This window comes from Ipomoea nil, unplaced genomic scaffold (assembly GCF_001879475.1).
Source record: "Ipomoea nil cultivar Tokyo-kokei standard unplaced genomic scaffold, Asagao_1.1 scaffold0317, whole genome shotgun sequence".
Classification (NCBI taxonomy): Eukaryota; Viridiplantae; Streptophyta; class Magnoliopsida; order Solanales; family Convolvulaceae; genus Ipomoea; species Ipomoea nil.
The window spans coordinates 6,135,620-6,151,216 of NW_017616745.1; the positions used below are offsets into that span (position 1 = coordinate 6,135,620).

At 36.2% G+C, this 15,597-nt stretch overlaps 1 protein-coding gene and 1 non-coding gene across 3 annotated transcripts; both read left to right on the forward strand.

Annotated features, from left to right (window-relative positions):
- Window positions 1-8,880: 8,880 nt before the first annotated feature.
- On the forward strand, window positions 8,881-8,953 carry TRNAE-CUC. Its single transcript has one exon. It is a non-coding gene; the product is annotated as a tRNA-Glu (tRNA).
- An 85-nt stretch (window positions 8,954-9,038) lies between these two features.
- Window positions 9,039-14,820, forward strand: LOC109171257. Of its 2 annotated transcripts, none has more exons than XM_019320332.1 (15): window positions 9,039-9,304; window positions 9,418-9,484; window positions 10,389-10,482; window positions 10,577-10,654; window positions 10,752-10,832; window positions 10,948-11,019; window positions 11,772-11,853; window positions 11,953-12,002; window positions 12,099-12,290; window positions 12,368-12,438; window positions 12,528-12,597; window positions 12,732-12,797; window positions 13,195-13,347; window positions 13,467-13,584; window positions 14,243-14,820. In XM_019320332.1, exons 1-14 carry the CDS (start codon window positions 9,205-9,207, stop codon window positions 13,581-13,583), a joined length of 1,293 nt encoding a protein of 430 aa, XP_019175877.1. In that variant the 5' UTR covers window positions 9,039-9,204; the 3' UTR covers window position 13,584; window positions 14,243-14,820. The 2 variants fall into 2 exon arrangements, with proteins under 2 accessions (XP_019175877.1, XP_019175872.1); XM_019320327.1 differs by having other exon boundaries at window positions 13,467-13,579; window positions 14,238-14,820.
- Window positions 14,821-15,597: the final 777 nt, after the last annotated feature.

The window sequence follows — 15,597 nt, forward strand, 5'->3', positions numbered from 1 at the left end:
TTTTACTCTTGCAAGGTCAAGTTTTTTGTGGGTCTCAAATGAGAGAGAGATGACATAAGGTTACTGCCTTTCTCTGCATATTGAATTGGGCGCACATTTAGCGCCCAACTGGTTGTTGCAGTGCACGTGCCGACGCATCGTTTGCTATGTTTTTTTTTTTTTGTTCGCGTCAGACATTCAGACCTTTTTTTTTCCGTTCTTCTCTTTCCATTCTCTCTCTCTTAATCGACACATAAAAAATGGTGAAAATTTTGAAGCTGATGAGATTGCTCTTAGAATCTTAGGGAAGAACTTGGCTGGTTTTTTTTTTTTTTTTTTTTTTTTTAAAAATCAAACCACACGAATTTCATTAGCTAAACCAAGTCATTACACATACTCACAAAGCATTAGAAATAAAGAACTTGGCTGTTAAATTCAAGACCTTACTATAGGTCAAGTAAACCAACTCCTTACAATGAAAAATGGTGGGTGAAGATGCTCAAATTATTGTTCAGAGCATCTGGGTGGATGTAAATTATGGTAACTCAGCTGAACACAGATGCTAGATCTTTGCTTACTGTGCACAAGTCCGGATTTTGGACTGTGCAACCAGCCCAACAACACATGATCTCAAATTTTAGAGGGCCCAATATTTAATTCTTACCTACCTAGTTAAGATATTATTTTTTAAAATTACACTTAATTTTAAAAGATTGCATGGAGGAATGGTAGAATTGTGTGACTATTTTGTTTAATCTAGGAGGTCGGAGGTTTGATTCCAACTTAGCGCACATTTTTCATTTATAAAAAAAAAACTTTTATTATTATTAGAAAAAGATTGCGCTTTTGGTTGTGCCTCATTTATTCCGGCCCTGACTGTGCACAAAGAGCTAACGGAGCGTTATGCTGTGCAACCGTGTGCACCATGCAAGGTGCACACAGAATTGGATGATTAGGAATGGCAATGGGGCGGGGTGGGTGCGGGGGACATATCCCCCGCCCCCGCACCCGCATTTCCAACCCACTCCCCGCACCCGCGCGGGTAATGAAAATCTTACCCCATACCCGCCCCCGCGGGAATTTTGCGGGTGCGGGTAATACCCAACCCGCAACTCTAATTATTTATATTACACTTAAATCTAATAAAAATCTTATACTACAATTGTAATTATCACATTGATTTTTTTATAAGTTTGAACATAAATCTAAAATTTAATACGAGCCAATGAAGTTAGTTCTTAATTGGAACTAAAATTGTGTTGATAGTCTAAATTGTATTAAGTGTTTACTCATTATGTTATTTGTGTTGTTCCTATTCAAATTTCATAAACAAAAAACTAAGAAGTTTAATTCATTATGCATTTTCAATTATAAAATATACATAAACTTATATAATAAATGAATACTAATAACAATATATATAAGTGCGGGGCGGGGATACCTCCCCCCGCCCCCGACCCCATACCCGCGCGGGTATATAAATTTCTCTCCATACCCGCACCCATTACCCAAATTGTGCGGGTATTTTATGTTGGGTTGGGCTTCCCTCCTATGTGGTAAATAGCTCATGTTTGGACCAAGCCAATTTGTATCCACTATATTTTTTGTTGGAACTCCACTCATCTTGAGCCCTAATTATAATTATTATAATTATAATTATAATAATTATTATTATATAATTTAGGGAGATGGCAGAATCTTCAATTCTTACCTAATTGTTAAAGGGAATCCAATCTTCCTTTTTTGCTAAGGAAACAATTTTCCTTCTTTTGATTCTTTCCTCCAAAATTATATATATATGTTACGGCAGTAGGGCAGAGAAGTTCCAAGCGGCGAAACCTTTTTTTTTGCTCCAATTCGGCAAAGAGAGAGAAGAAGAGCTAGATTCTTGGGTGATTTATTCATCAAATATTTTGGAGGTCAGCTTATTTGTTCCAGGCATCTTTTGGGTATTCTCGTACTATTTGTATTCTTTTCATCTTGCTTGTGGTGGTTGAATATTTTAAGTACGAGTTGGTATTCTGTTTAGGCCTGTGGAATATAATAGAAGTCTTTGGCCTAGAGTTATTGTATTTGATGATTTGTGGATGTTTGACTCGTGTGGTAGCCTGAAACTTTGTACCCAAGATTTATTATAGTGGATTATTGGTTGGTGGTGGTCCCGTGGTTTTTTCCCCGATTTGGGGTTTTCCACGTAAATCGTGTGTTCTTGTGTTTGATATTTATTTTTGGGCTATTGTGTATCATCTTGTGTTTGTGCTCCTGTCGGTTCTGTGATTTTTCATTGTCGCAGGGAGTGGGATTTTCCCAACAAAGTGGTATCAGAGCCCTGGTTGTTGATTGGGTACATTTGACATGGAGACAAATATGAGTAATATGGTACGATTGAATGGTAGAAATTATCACATTTGGAAGGCCAAGATGAAGGATCTTCTGTTTGTGAAGAAATTACATCTACCTGTGTTTGCAACTGCAAAGCCAGAAAGCATGTCAGACGAAGAGTGGGACTTTGAGCACCAACAAGTTTGTGGTTATATTCGCCAATGGGTTGAAGATAATGTTATGAATCACATTATCAACGAGACACATGCCAGAAGCCTATGGGATAAACTTGAGACCCTGTATGCTTCCAAGACAGGCAATAACAAATTGTTTTTACTAAAACAATTGATGAATCTAAGATTCAGGGAAGGTACATTGATCAATGATCATGTCAATGATTTTCAGGGTGTTCTTGATCAGTTGTCTAGCATGGGCATCAAATTTGAGGATGAGGTACTTGGTCTCTGGTTGCTTAACACTCTACCTGATTCTTGGGAAACACTTCGGGTTTCTTTGACCAATTCTGCTCCCAACGGCGTTGTGACTATGGAGTATGTCAAGAGTGGTATCTTGAATGAAGAGTCAAGAAGAAGATCTCAAGACACCTCCACTTCTCAATCAGATATTTTGGTTACAAATGATAGGGGGAGAAACAAACAAAGGGGTCAGAAGGGTAGAGATAAAAGCAGAAGTAAGTCAAGGTCTTGGCACACGGATGTTGAATGTTATCATTGTGGCAAGAAGGGTCACATCAAGAAAAATTGCTTCAAGTTGAAAAGGGAACAGAAGCAAGACAAGAAAGATGATCACACAGAGAACCAGGTTGCAACAGTTAGAGCAGATTTGCTTCTTGCTTGTGATGAGAACGCCGTCAACATTGCATGCCATGAGACAACTTGGATTGTAGATTCAGGCGCATCTTACCATGTTACACCAAGGAAGGAATTCTTTACTTCATATACTCCAGGTGATTTTGGAGAGCTAAGAATGGGTGATGATGGTCAGGTGAAGGTGATTGGTACCGGTACAGTTTGTCTTGAGACCAGCAATGGCACAAAGCTGGAACTTAAAAATGTAAAGCATGCACCAGGTATCAGACTGAATCTCATTTCTACAGGAAAACTCGATGATGATGGTTTCTGTTGTTTCTTTGGTGATGGACATTGGAAAATCACTAAAGGCTCGCTGGTTATTGCATGAGGTAACAAGTCTTCTAACTTGTACTCTTTACAAAGCTCTATTTCTGGTGATTCAGTGAATGTGGCAGCAAAAGAATGTGCATCAGAGTTGTGGCATAAACGACTTGGCCACATGAGTGTGAAGGGGATTGATTACCTTGCCAAGAAGAAGAAGCTTTCAGGAGTAAAGGAAGCTAGATTGGACAGATGTGTTCATTGCCTGGCAGGGAAACAGAAAAGAGTTTCTTTTATGAGCAACTCTCCTTCGAAGAAGCCGGAGCCACTTGAGTTGATACATTCTGATGTGTGTGGACCAATGAAGGTTAGATCAATTGGAGGTGCATCTTACTTTGTGACCTTCATTGATGATTATTCTAGGAAACTCTGGGTTTACACTTTGAAGCACAAAAGTGATGTGTTTGGTGTGTTTAAAGAGTTTCATGCCCTTGTTGAGAGACAGACAGGGAAGAAATTGAAGTGCATCCGTACTGATAATGGCGGTGAGTACCATGGCCCATTTGATGAGTATTGCAGAATGCACGGTATTAGACATCAGAAAACTCCTCATAAAACTCCTCAATTAAATGGCTTAGCAGAGAGGATGAATCGGACAATTATGGAGAGAGTCAGATGTATGCTTGATGACGCAAAGTTGCCTAGTTCTTTTTGGGCAGAGGCAGTTTCCACAGCTGTTCATGTTATCAACTTATCTCCCGTTATTGCTTTGAATAATGAAGTTCCTGATAAGGTTTGGTGTGGAAAGGAAGTTTCTTATGATCACCTCAGAGTCTTCAGTTGTAAGGCATTTGTGCATGTCCCAAGAGATGAAAGATCTAAGTTGGACTCGAAGACTAGACATTGCATTTTCATTGGTTATGGTCTTGATGAATTTGGCTACAAGCTGTATGATCCAGTTGAGAAGAAACTTGTGAGAAGTCGTGATGTAGTGTTCTTTGAAGATCAAACCATTGAAGGTGTTGACAAAGTGAGAAAGCCAGAATCTCAAGACAGCGGAAGTTTGGTTGACTGTGAGCCAGTTTCAAGCGAAGATACACATGATGTTGATGAGGTTCAAGAGAATGGCCAGAACGGTGATATTGTACCAGACAATCAGGATGATACAGCTGATGTGGATGGTCATGTTGATGATGTTGTGCACCAGGAACAAGAAGTTCCTTCGCAGGTTCCAGTTGATCCTCCTAGAAGGTCTAACAGGGAACGGAGACCATCTACTCGTTACTCTTCCAGTCAGTATGTGCTATTAACTGATGGGGGAGAACCTGAGTTCTATGAAGAAGCTATGGAGAGTGAGCAAAAGAGACAATGGCTTGAGGCTATGCACGATGAGATGAATTCCCTATATGCAAATGATACCTTTGAGTTGGTAAGGGCACCAAAGAACAGGAAAACTTTGAAGAACAGGTGGGTCTACAGATTGAAACATGAAGAGGGCACTTCAGTTCCACGATTCAAAGCTCGACTGGTGGTGAAAGGTTTTAGCCAGAAAAAAGGTATTGATTTTGATGAAATTTTCTCTCCTGTTGTGAAATTTTCATCCATTAGAGTTGTGTTGGGTCTAGCAGCTCGTTTGGATTTAGAAATTGAGCAGATGGATGTAAAGACAGCTTTTCTCCATGGTGATTTAGATGAGGAGATATATATGGAGCAACCTGAGGGATTCGAAGTCAAAGGGAAAGAGGATTATGTTTGCAGATTAAAGAAGAGTTTGTATGGATTGAAGCAAGCTCCGAGGCAGTGGTATAAAAATTTTACTTCCGTTATGAGTAAGCATGGGTACAAGAAGACTTCTTCAGACCACTGTGTTTTTGTAAACAGATTATCTGATGATGACTTTGTTATATTGTTGCTTTATGTTGATGATATGTTGATTGTTGGTCGCAATGTTTCAAGAATTCAACAGTTGAAACAAGAGTTGAGTAAATCCTTCTCTATGAAGGACATGGGACCAGCAAAGCAAATTCTTGGGATGAAGATCATTCGTGACAGGCAGAACAAGAAGTTGTGGTTATCTCAAGAGAAGTATATAGAGAAAGTACTTGAGAGATTTAATATGGATAAAGCTAAGCCAGTGAATACACCTCTTGGTATGCATTTCAAGTTAAGTAAGAAGCAATGTGCCTCTAGTGAGAAAGAGAATGAAGAAATGCAAAGAGTTCCCTATTCTTCAGTTGTTGGTAGTTTGATGTATGCCATGGTATGTACGAGACCAGATATTGCTCATGCAGTGGGTGTTGTTAGCAGATTTCTCTTAAATTCAGGGAGAGAACATTGGGATGCTGTGAAGTGGGTTCTGAGATATCTTCGGGGTACTTCAAGTCTGAGTTTGTATTTTGGTACAGAGAAACCTATTCTTGTCGGGTACACTGATTCAGATATGGCCGGGGACATTGACACCAGGAAATCTACTTCAGGTTATCTAATTACCTATGCAGGGGGAGCAGTTTCATGACAATCAAGATTGCAAAAGTGTGTTGCTTTGTCTACCACTGAAGCTGAGTTCATAGCATCCGTTGAGGCCAGTAAAGAAATGCTATGGATGAAGAAGTTTGTTCAGGAGCTCGGGTTTGTTCAAGACAGGTATGTGCTCTATTGTGATAGTCAAAGTGCAGTTCATCTTGCAAAGAACTCCACGTTCCATTACAGGTCAAAACATATTGACACGAGATATCATTGGATTAGATATATCTTGGAGTGCAAGATGCTTGAACTTGAAAAGATTCATACTGATGATAATGGGTCTGACATGATGACTAAAGCATTGCCAAGAGGGAAGTTTGAGGATTGTTGCTCTATCGCCAGGATGGCGATATCTTCCACATAGTCGGGAGGGGGAGATTTGTTGGGTTGGGCTTCCCTCCTATGTGGTAAATAGCTCATGTTTGGACCAAGCCAATTTGTATCCACTATATTTTTTGTTGGAACTCCACTCATCTTGAGCCCTAATTATAATTATTATAATTATAATTATAATTATAATAATAATTATTATATAATTTAGGGAGATGGCAGAATCTTCAATTCTTACCTAATTGTTAAAGGGAATCCAATCTTCCTTTTTTGCTAAGGAAACAATTTTCCTTCTTTTGATTCTTTCCTCCAAAATTATATATATATGTTACGGCAGTAGGGCAGAGAAGTTCCAAGCGGCGAAACCTTTTTTTTTGCTCCAATTCGGCAAAGAGAGAGAAGAAGAGCTAGATTCTTGGGTGATTTATTCATCAAATATTTTGGAGGTCAGCTTATTTGTTCCAGGCATCTTTTGGGTATTCTCGTACTATTTGTATTCTTTTCATCTTGCTTGTGGTGGTTGAATATTTTAAGTACGAGTTGGTATTCTGTTTAGGCCTATGGAATATAATAGAAGTCTTTGGCCTAGAGTTATTGTATTTGATGATTTGTGGATGTTTGGCTCGTGTGGTAGCCTGAAACTTTGTACCCAAGATTTATTATAGTGGATTATTGGTTGGTGGTGGTCCCGTGGTTTTTTCCCCGATTTGGGGTTTTCCACGTAAATCGTGTGTTCTTGTGTTTGATATTTATTTTTGGGCTATTGTGTATCATCTTGTGTTTGTGCTCCTGTCGGTTCTGTGATTTTTCATTGTCGCAGGGAGTGGGATTTTCCCAACATTTTAAAACCCGTAGGGGCGAGGATGTGGGGAACCCGTTGGGTGCGGGTAGAATTTCCATCAATTTGGATCCATAATTTCTATACTATAGATTCATAATTTCTATACTGTAGATTCATAATTTCTAAACTGTAGATTCATAATTTCTATACGATAGATTCATAATTTCTATACTATACATTCATAATTTCTGTACTATACATTCATAATTTCTATACTGTAGATTCATAATTTATAAACTGTAGATTCATAATTTCTATACTATAGATTCATAATTTTTAAACTGTATAGTTATCAAATTATGAACATATAGTTCAGTGATTTGTGAATACAGAGTTCAACAATTGGGAATATGAGCATTGAAAATTATGAACATAGAGTTTTATTGTAATTGTGAATATAGAGTTCGATAATTCTGAATCTATAGTATAGAAATTATGAATCCAATTCCGTATGCACCATGCATGGTGCACACGGTTGCACAACATAATTTGCCGGAGCTAACCTCTTCACTTTGACAAGTAGCTCTCACATTCGATCCCGAGTCATTATTCTCAAATATTACTTTTGTGATCAATTGAGTTGCTCATGCTAGCAAGATGCTCAAGTTATGAATATATAGAGAATCATTATGCTGTTTGTGTTTTCTTTACCATCTGCAAAATAGTTAGCAACAAATTGTATTATTGATATTTTATATGTTAGTTTATTTCATAAATGGTTGATTGATTATAATATTTAAAATTAATCAATGATTTTCATTTAGATCCGATTAAATTAATCATTTTCCCATCTTATTTAAGTTTTCATTTAAGTATCTATTGTAACCTCATGTTATGTTCTCATATATATTCTCAACAACTGTATTGTGACAACAAATTAATGTATCAAATACAATGATAATATTATCTCCAAATATTTAATTGGATATTTTTCCATACCTATTTGCCATCTATTGACAACACAAAACATGAAAACAATGATTAAAATTTTGTTTAAATATATGCAAGATAAGGTTGCTAAGGTAGTGCAAAAATTTTCATAGTACAAAAAATGAGAAACAGAAATAAGGAAAACATAAAAATGCATAATACAAAATACAAAAAAAAAATATAAATATAAACTATATTGGTGGCGTAAATTAGATAGGGATCTAGTGATTTGTTGTAGTATGCTGAGTGAATCAGAGTGTATATAAGTGGTACACATATACAGTTGGTTAAAAGACTATGAATGATCGAGTTTTGCTAGTGAGTAAGATGAACATAATGAGAATGAATACAAAAATTGTACAAGATGAGCCCCTTGAAGTGGGGTTGAGTGAGCTATTTATACTACACATAGAAAGTGATCTACTGACTTGTTAAGTTATACCTAAATGCATAGGTTGAGCTACAAGTAGGTATAGCCAGTCACAGGCAAATTATTGTGTGGACCATGAATATCAGATACATTTTTAATATATTAAAAATACATTATTTTTGTACTCAAGGTACATTATATAAAATAATGTACCCTTAATATATTAAAAATGTACTTGCAAGAAATGTACCCTTTAGTATATTAAAATGTACTTTTTATTTATGGTCCATGCAATAATGATTGCGAATCACAGATACGTGTTTATTTACAAATATTTTCATTGTATACTATTTTTATTTTTTAAGAAATGAATTTTAAACTTTTTTAAAGTTAGGGAAATGTTTATATGCTAAAACCATTGATATATTTAGAAGGGGGCCAATAGTCATTATTCCGTTGTAGTCTAGTTGGTTAGGATACTCGGCTCTCACCCGAGAGACCCGGGTTCGATTCCCGGCAACGGAACTTTTTAATCTTTTGCTATGTCTCACCCTACTGTGACACACGCCAAGGAGACGGTCCAATCAGCTCTCACCCGAGAGACCCGGGTTCGATCCCCGGCAACGGAAAACATTATTTTTAGCCATTTCTTTTCTCCTGCGGTGGCGGTCTAATCACAGGCATTGGCGGGAAGGAGAAAGGGCGCACTGTTTTCCCTTTAAAAAACTCGCACGAGAGCTTAGGTTTTCCAGTTGCCGAACAGAATCGCAGCGAAAATGGAGAAGCAGAGCAGAGGGAGAGGAATCGAGGAGAATACAATGGCGATTCTCGACACTTCCGGCTTCAACAGGGACTCTCACCACCGCAACGACGACCGTACGTCTTCAATTCCGTTTCTTTGCACGCTAATATACTCTGGTGGTAGTTCATACGTGTAGTTTGGTACACGGAAAAGTTAATTGCAGTTTTTGCTGTTTGTTAACTTTCAGGGCTTGCTTTCATGGAAGCTGTCCGCTCCGCTTCTCTAGTTCCCGATGATGGAATTGCTCCTACCAAGTACTTAATCTTCTTATTGTGTACTCGTATGCATATACATAAAGTCACAAAGTTTGTGTGTTTGCGTTCGTTGATGACGCTATTGTATAATTGCTTGAGAAGATTTTTTTAAAAAAATTAGTCTTTTTGCAATTTGTTTGAGGGGCAAGCCTGCATTTGAAACGAATCAAAATGAAAAATTTGTGCTCGTTTTATGATGTCTTGTATGGAGATATTGGGGGCTTTTGCTCAATTTACTACTGGAAACTCCAGTAGCCATTGATTGCGGAGAATACTTGGCTGCTGTATTAGCTTTATGATTTTATATGGCAACAGTCTCATTGTTACTGTTTCAATGATGGTGGAAGTATTATTGAATCACACAGCTTTAGTTAATGCCAAATTAAAATAAATCCTTGTTTTTCTTGATTCAAAAGTTAGATCTTTTTTCATTTTTTTTTTCAAAAGAAATGTGTTCTTTAAGTCACTGTTGTGCACTGGAAAGTATACAAAAAGTTTCATGAGTAGAGTGGGGAACTTCGTTTTATCTCCTATTAACTTCTTTTTCTCCTATTTATTTTCTAAAGATCATTTTATATGTTGGGTGTATTTCACAATATGCTTGAATTTTTGTTTTTATTTTTCTTTTACTTGTTTGGTTTTCAAAGTTGAAGGGATTCTACTTAACCCAGTAAAGATTCATTTTAGTTCTCCTCTTCTCCTTTCCCAGTGGTTTGAAGAAAATGATTCAGCTGTATTGTTTTGTTATAAATGTTAAGTTATTCATTGCACTCAAAAGTTTATAAATTGTTTTTATATCATTATTTACTGTATTGAAATTTAGAATACCTTCATCTTCTGTGTTTGATTTACCATTGTGGTATGTGAAAGTTTCTGTAGTTACTTTTTTCAAATTACTGGACAGAACAATGTTTGGAGCAATTTTTCAAATTCTCAAGGATGAGAGTACATTGGAACTTGTAGTAGCAAGCTATCAACTTTTAAATGAGTTGGATAAGGTAGCTTCTTTCTTTTTATTAGTTTTTGTCTATGTTTTCAGATTAGGACCTAATGTTTATAACATATATACTTGTGGTATCATTTTGAACCCAGCGTTTTCCTCGGGTGTACCTGCCCGAGATTGAGATGTCAGAATCATCTTCACCAACTGAACTAGTTGTGGTTGAAGAGGTACTGTTGTCACTCATACCTGATGATATAATTGTATTTCGTGTCAATCCGAGATCAAATTCTATAGGTGGCAGCTAATTCCCTTTATTCATGTTAGGCTTGGTCTCCATTTAGTTTTGGGTTGGATAGTGAAAAGGAGGAATCAAATAAAGTCTCAGGAAGATCGATTAAACCCTTGGTGAGTTAGACGTGCTATAACACCTTTCTTCTGTTAGCATGTTGCATTTCGAATTTTCGATGAACTGTATTGTGATCTGAATTCTCTTGCTTTGTCTTTCAATAATTTCTTTTAGGGATTCCATTATCTTGTGCAAGACCTTGGTGAAGTGGTCAAGGAGGGGAAACCTGAGGCAACAGATATTAAGGTTACATTCATAGAATTTGAAGTTTGTGTTTTCTTTGTTGTAAATGTGTATTTTTTTCTTCATATAACTTGTGCCTCTTCATAATCAGTGCATGTGATTGGTTGAGACTTCAGAGGTTTGCCTAACTTTTATTTGTTTTTCTTAGTACTATACTACTATTTTTCATTCTTGAAAAACTTCTTGGTTGACATTTTCTTCAAAATTTAATGATATGGATCCAAATTCAGTGAGTTTAAATGATTCTTGTTCTCATTTGAGCTTCTGTTTTTTTTTTTTTTTTGTTTTTTTTTTTTTTCATCTCTTTATGGCATTCTATATTTGTATTTTAAAGGAGCTGGGTTTGTTTGTTTGTTTGTTTGTTTGTTTTTTTTCCTTCTTTTTGTCTTTTTGTTTTTTTGTTAATCTCTGTTTAAAATGTTGTAATGCTATGTTCCATGCTTGTTAGAATCTACCTTTGCATCTGGTGGGGTCCAACCTATATTTTTCGTATTTAATATGAGTAATGTCATAGAACCATTATTATTTTCACTTGCAATGCAAGGTATTCTAGGTTTAATGGACTCTCAGTTAGATTAGGACTTCTCATTCTATCCTCCATGTGTCTATATGGCAACTTGTAATCCCTACCTGGTACCTACTCTTCTACAGTTCTACTTAAAAGAAAACTGTTACTACTTACTATTAGAATTTTGTAGTGAAGTGATCTTATTTGAAATCATCAAATTAAATGGTCTGACTCAATTCTATGGCAGACATTGAGGAACATGTTGCTATTTCAGTATCTTGTAAATGTTCTTGAAAGAGATGCTTTACCTCGTATCCATTCATACAAAGGTATATTATTTCTAACAAGTGTCTAGTATTATAATTTCGTAATTTTTAGATGTGGGTTTTAGAACTTCAGGTTAATCTGGTTTAGTTTTTGTATGGCAGAAAATATGAACTGGAATCTTATACGGGAGTCATTGCTTAACATGCTTCTGGTATGCGTAATTATTTGCTGAGAGGAATCAGATCAATAATATGTGTGTGCTTCTGCAGCAGTGCTCTTTTATTGTTTCTCATCTTCAATTTTACAGGGATCAAGAAAACTAATCTACAAAACCTTAATCAAGGACTGTCTGTCTGCTATGTGCTATATGCATCATGAAATGAGCCAAACGCAAAATTTGTCAATGGAGCTATCTGCAAATTGCAATACTGCTGTGGTTATGGCATTACCTGAAGTTAAAAGTTGTGCGTGTGTTGCCCTTAAGAAGCTCCTATTATTGGTGAGTCCATAATCTCTATAGTTAGAAAATTTCTTGAGTTACAGTGTTCACTAACCATAGCTTATTCCGCAAGACAGATAATCGAGCTTGATTCTGTAAGGAACTCAGCAGATTTACAAGGCTTGACCAATAGAGCCGATGGTGTGAGGTATTTTCTTTTACTTCTTTTCCCTTGCAACTGCTGCTTATAATCATATTATGTTTATCAAAAGAAGTTTGGTACTGGCTATGATGCAGAACTCCTGTTTCGGAGATTATTCTGGACGAAATCACTTATAATAGTGATATTCTGTCCTCATTTTTTCAGGTACTTTCTATTTATCTCAGTGTGATCCTACTTTCTGTTTTAGTGTTTTAGTCCAATTTATGTCAAGCATAAATTAGTTCCTAATTGGGCTTTTAAGTTCGCTTACATTGATGAAGGTATTAAAATCCTCACAGATATTTGATGAACCAAAACAGAAGCTGAAATTAATTGTGCAATATCTCCAGAAGTACATTCCCAAGGTAAATTGCCTCTCTTATGCATATTTGAACAATATATGCACAGCCTAAACTGGAGTCCACAATTAAATTAAATGTTCATGAACACAATCTTCCTTTTGTCTTTTCCTATGCAAACAAAAGTAATGATTTTAACAACCTTGGGCCTTCACTATTAAACCATTTGTCTATTCAAAGTATTTTGGTAGTGCTGCCATTTTGTATAAGAGCATTCTTTTCTTGTGATTAGGCATTACCATCTATCTACTGGTTAATCCCCCAAAACCCTCTTTACTGGTTCTCACAATTTTCAGATTTGCAACCTGCATAGATCCTCAAAACGGTTTTCTTATCTTTCTTTTTTTTTTTTTTTTTTTTTTTTTTTTTTTTTTTTTAATATGTATATATTATTATTATGCAGTCTTCTGTGCGCACAAGAAGGTCTAATGGTTCAGCAAATGATGCAACATTCGAGAGCATTTTGAAATGTTTCTCAAATGCAAATAGCACAAAGAGCATTATAAAGAAAATCAGTGGAGATGTTGCTCAGTTGCTTCTAGGACATGCATTTCAGGTAATTGGAGTGGAAATAAAAAAGTGGTCTTCAAAGTCCTTTCTGTGCTTTTATATGCCTTTATATTTTATGTCGCTACTATTCTACAGTAATTGATTGGGTGTCAATTTCCTTTATAGGCTTACTTATCAATGTGCGATACTGACTCTGAGGAAGGTGTCAAAAGCTTTTCTCTTCCAGAAGTCTGCCAGAACATAATTACTGCTTTCACTTGTATTAAAAGAGAAGACAAGTAAGATTCCCTCGTTAACCCTGTTCTTCGCACCCCATTTCTGCATATCGTGTCCTTATCCAAGGACTTGACATTACGAAACTCTGAGGAGAGCAATATTATACAAGACTTGACATTTCTCCATACTATACAATATCATTACCTGTTCTTTGTGCCTCATTTCTGCATATTGTGTTCTTGTCCAAGGCTTGACATTACTATTTACTAAACTATGAGGAGAGCACTATTTTACAAATCCCCCCCACCCACCCCACCCTCTCTCCCCCAACACACACAACCCTCACTCCCTAAGTTGAGAACACTAATTTATTGCCCGCATGGGCAGCTCAACTGGTCACAAAATGCCAAAGATCGAGTCTCACTAACGACAGTTTGGGAATAACCTCCCAAATGAGGGGGACTCCTTGTGCGTAGTGAGCAAAAGTATAACATCTGTTGATCAGTTGAGTTTTCATGATTTACCCCTCCACAATCCTGTCGGGCGGGGGTGTGGGGGCGCCTGGGGTGGACAGTTCCACCTTTTTGTCACAAGAGAAAACAAATTTATTTTACAGTGAGATCATGAAGCTATTATCACATTGAACTGCTATGCAGTCAAAATTTACATTTGCTTTTATAGAAGCACTTCCCAACATGCATATTGGAAATTGGAATGCAGGGGAACAGAAATTTCAGTTTTTAGTAAGGAAACGCTATTTACAGCAGCAACCATCCTCTCATTGAAGTCGTAGGAGCACGAGATGCAGCTGTTACATTTTGGTAAGATTGTGTACATTAGGACGAGCGAAGTCATGACTGGCTACAATCTGCAGAGATTCGGTTTTTGGTAAGGAAACACAATTTACAGCAGCCACCGCCCTCTCTCTTTGATGTCGTAGGAGCATAAGACGCAGCTGTTATTTTTTTGTGATATTGTGCATGTTATGACCCGAGAAGTCATGCATGACTGGCCACAATCTGCAGAGAACAAGAACATGGTAACTCCATACCATGGAGTTGCTTTTATGTCCATAACTTCTTGCTAAAATCTACTTTTACTCTCCTCTAGGCTCTAGTCCTCTAAGCCATTGATTCTGATAACTTCTGGCATATATCTGTAGCATACTAGCATGTGTATTCACTTGTAGTCTCCTCCAGTCCTTCTGAGGCTTATAGCATATATAACTGTGTAGTTTTTGTAACCATGAAATGAAATTCTGAGTTTCCTTTTCAAAATGAATTTTCTGACCAAGTAAAACTTAGGTATGTTTGGAATGGTACTTTCAATATTCAAATAATGTATTTTTATTATATTAACTAATTTTTCAAGCGTATTGCGCAAATGAGATAATGTCTAATGTTTATTTTTAAATAAGTATTTCAAAGTATATCAATACAAGATTATATATGATATGTTATGTTCATGCATAGGTAATTGAATGTTGAATTTGTTCATTTAAATCGGTAATTCAAAGTATATGAATGCAAGATAATATATGAGATATTGATTATAATTGTTAATAAAATAAATGTTTGCAACTTTGTAATAACGTTAGACTTGCTTTAATAGGATTTTAAAAGCAGCCATAAAAATTATTTGTTTATGTGTGTGAAAGAAGTGAATGAGAGCCAAAGAAGTGATTTAGTAATATATATATATATATATATATATATATATATATATATATATTGTGACGATTTTATTCAGGCACCCGAAACCGAAACAGAGAATAAAGAAAATTATCCATGACTAACAACATTTATTTTATAATCTTTTAGACGTTCATCATTTTCTTGTTGGGCGGCTCTGCAATATATACTTCATTACGAACGGCCATTTCAGAAACATATTTATCTTCCTGAATTTTTCACTTTTAGATTTATTTAGCTGTGATTTGGTGCCCGTTATTTTTAAATTCTCAAACACCCCTCTCAGACTAATTTTTCCGGTGGAAATATTACTTCCGTTGTCATTGCATGTTAATCAATTAGTTTTTTTAATAGAATTAGTTCTCCTGGCTTGCATGTTAATATACTTT

What these genes read in the sequence shown, in the direction of transcription:
- LOC109171257 (XM_019320327.1), top strand. Translation starts at nt 9,205, where the DNA reads ATGGAGAAGCAGAGCAGAGGGAGAGGAATCGAGGAGAATACAATGGCG. An exon ending in AACTAGTTGTGGTTGAAGAG is followed by an intron (nt 10,655 to 10,751) that starts GTACTGTTGTCA and finishes TATTCATGTTAG; the next exon opens with GCTTGGTCTCCATTTAGTTT. An exon ending in TCCAGAAGTACATTCCCAAG is followed by an intron (nt 12,798 to 13,194) that starts GTAAATTGCCTC and finishes ATTATTATGCAG; the next exon opens with TCTTCTGTGCGCACAAGAAG.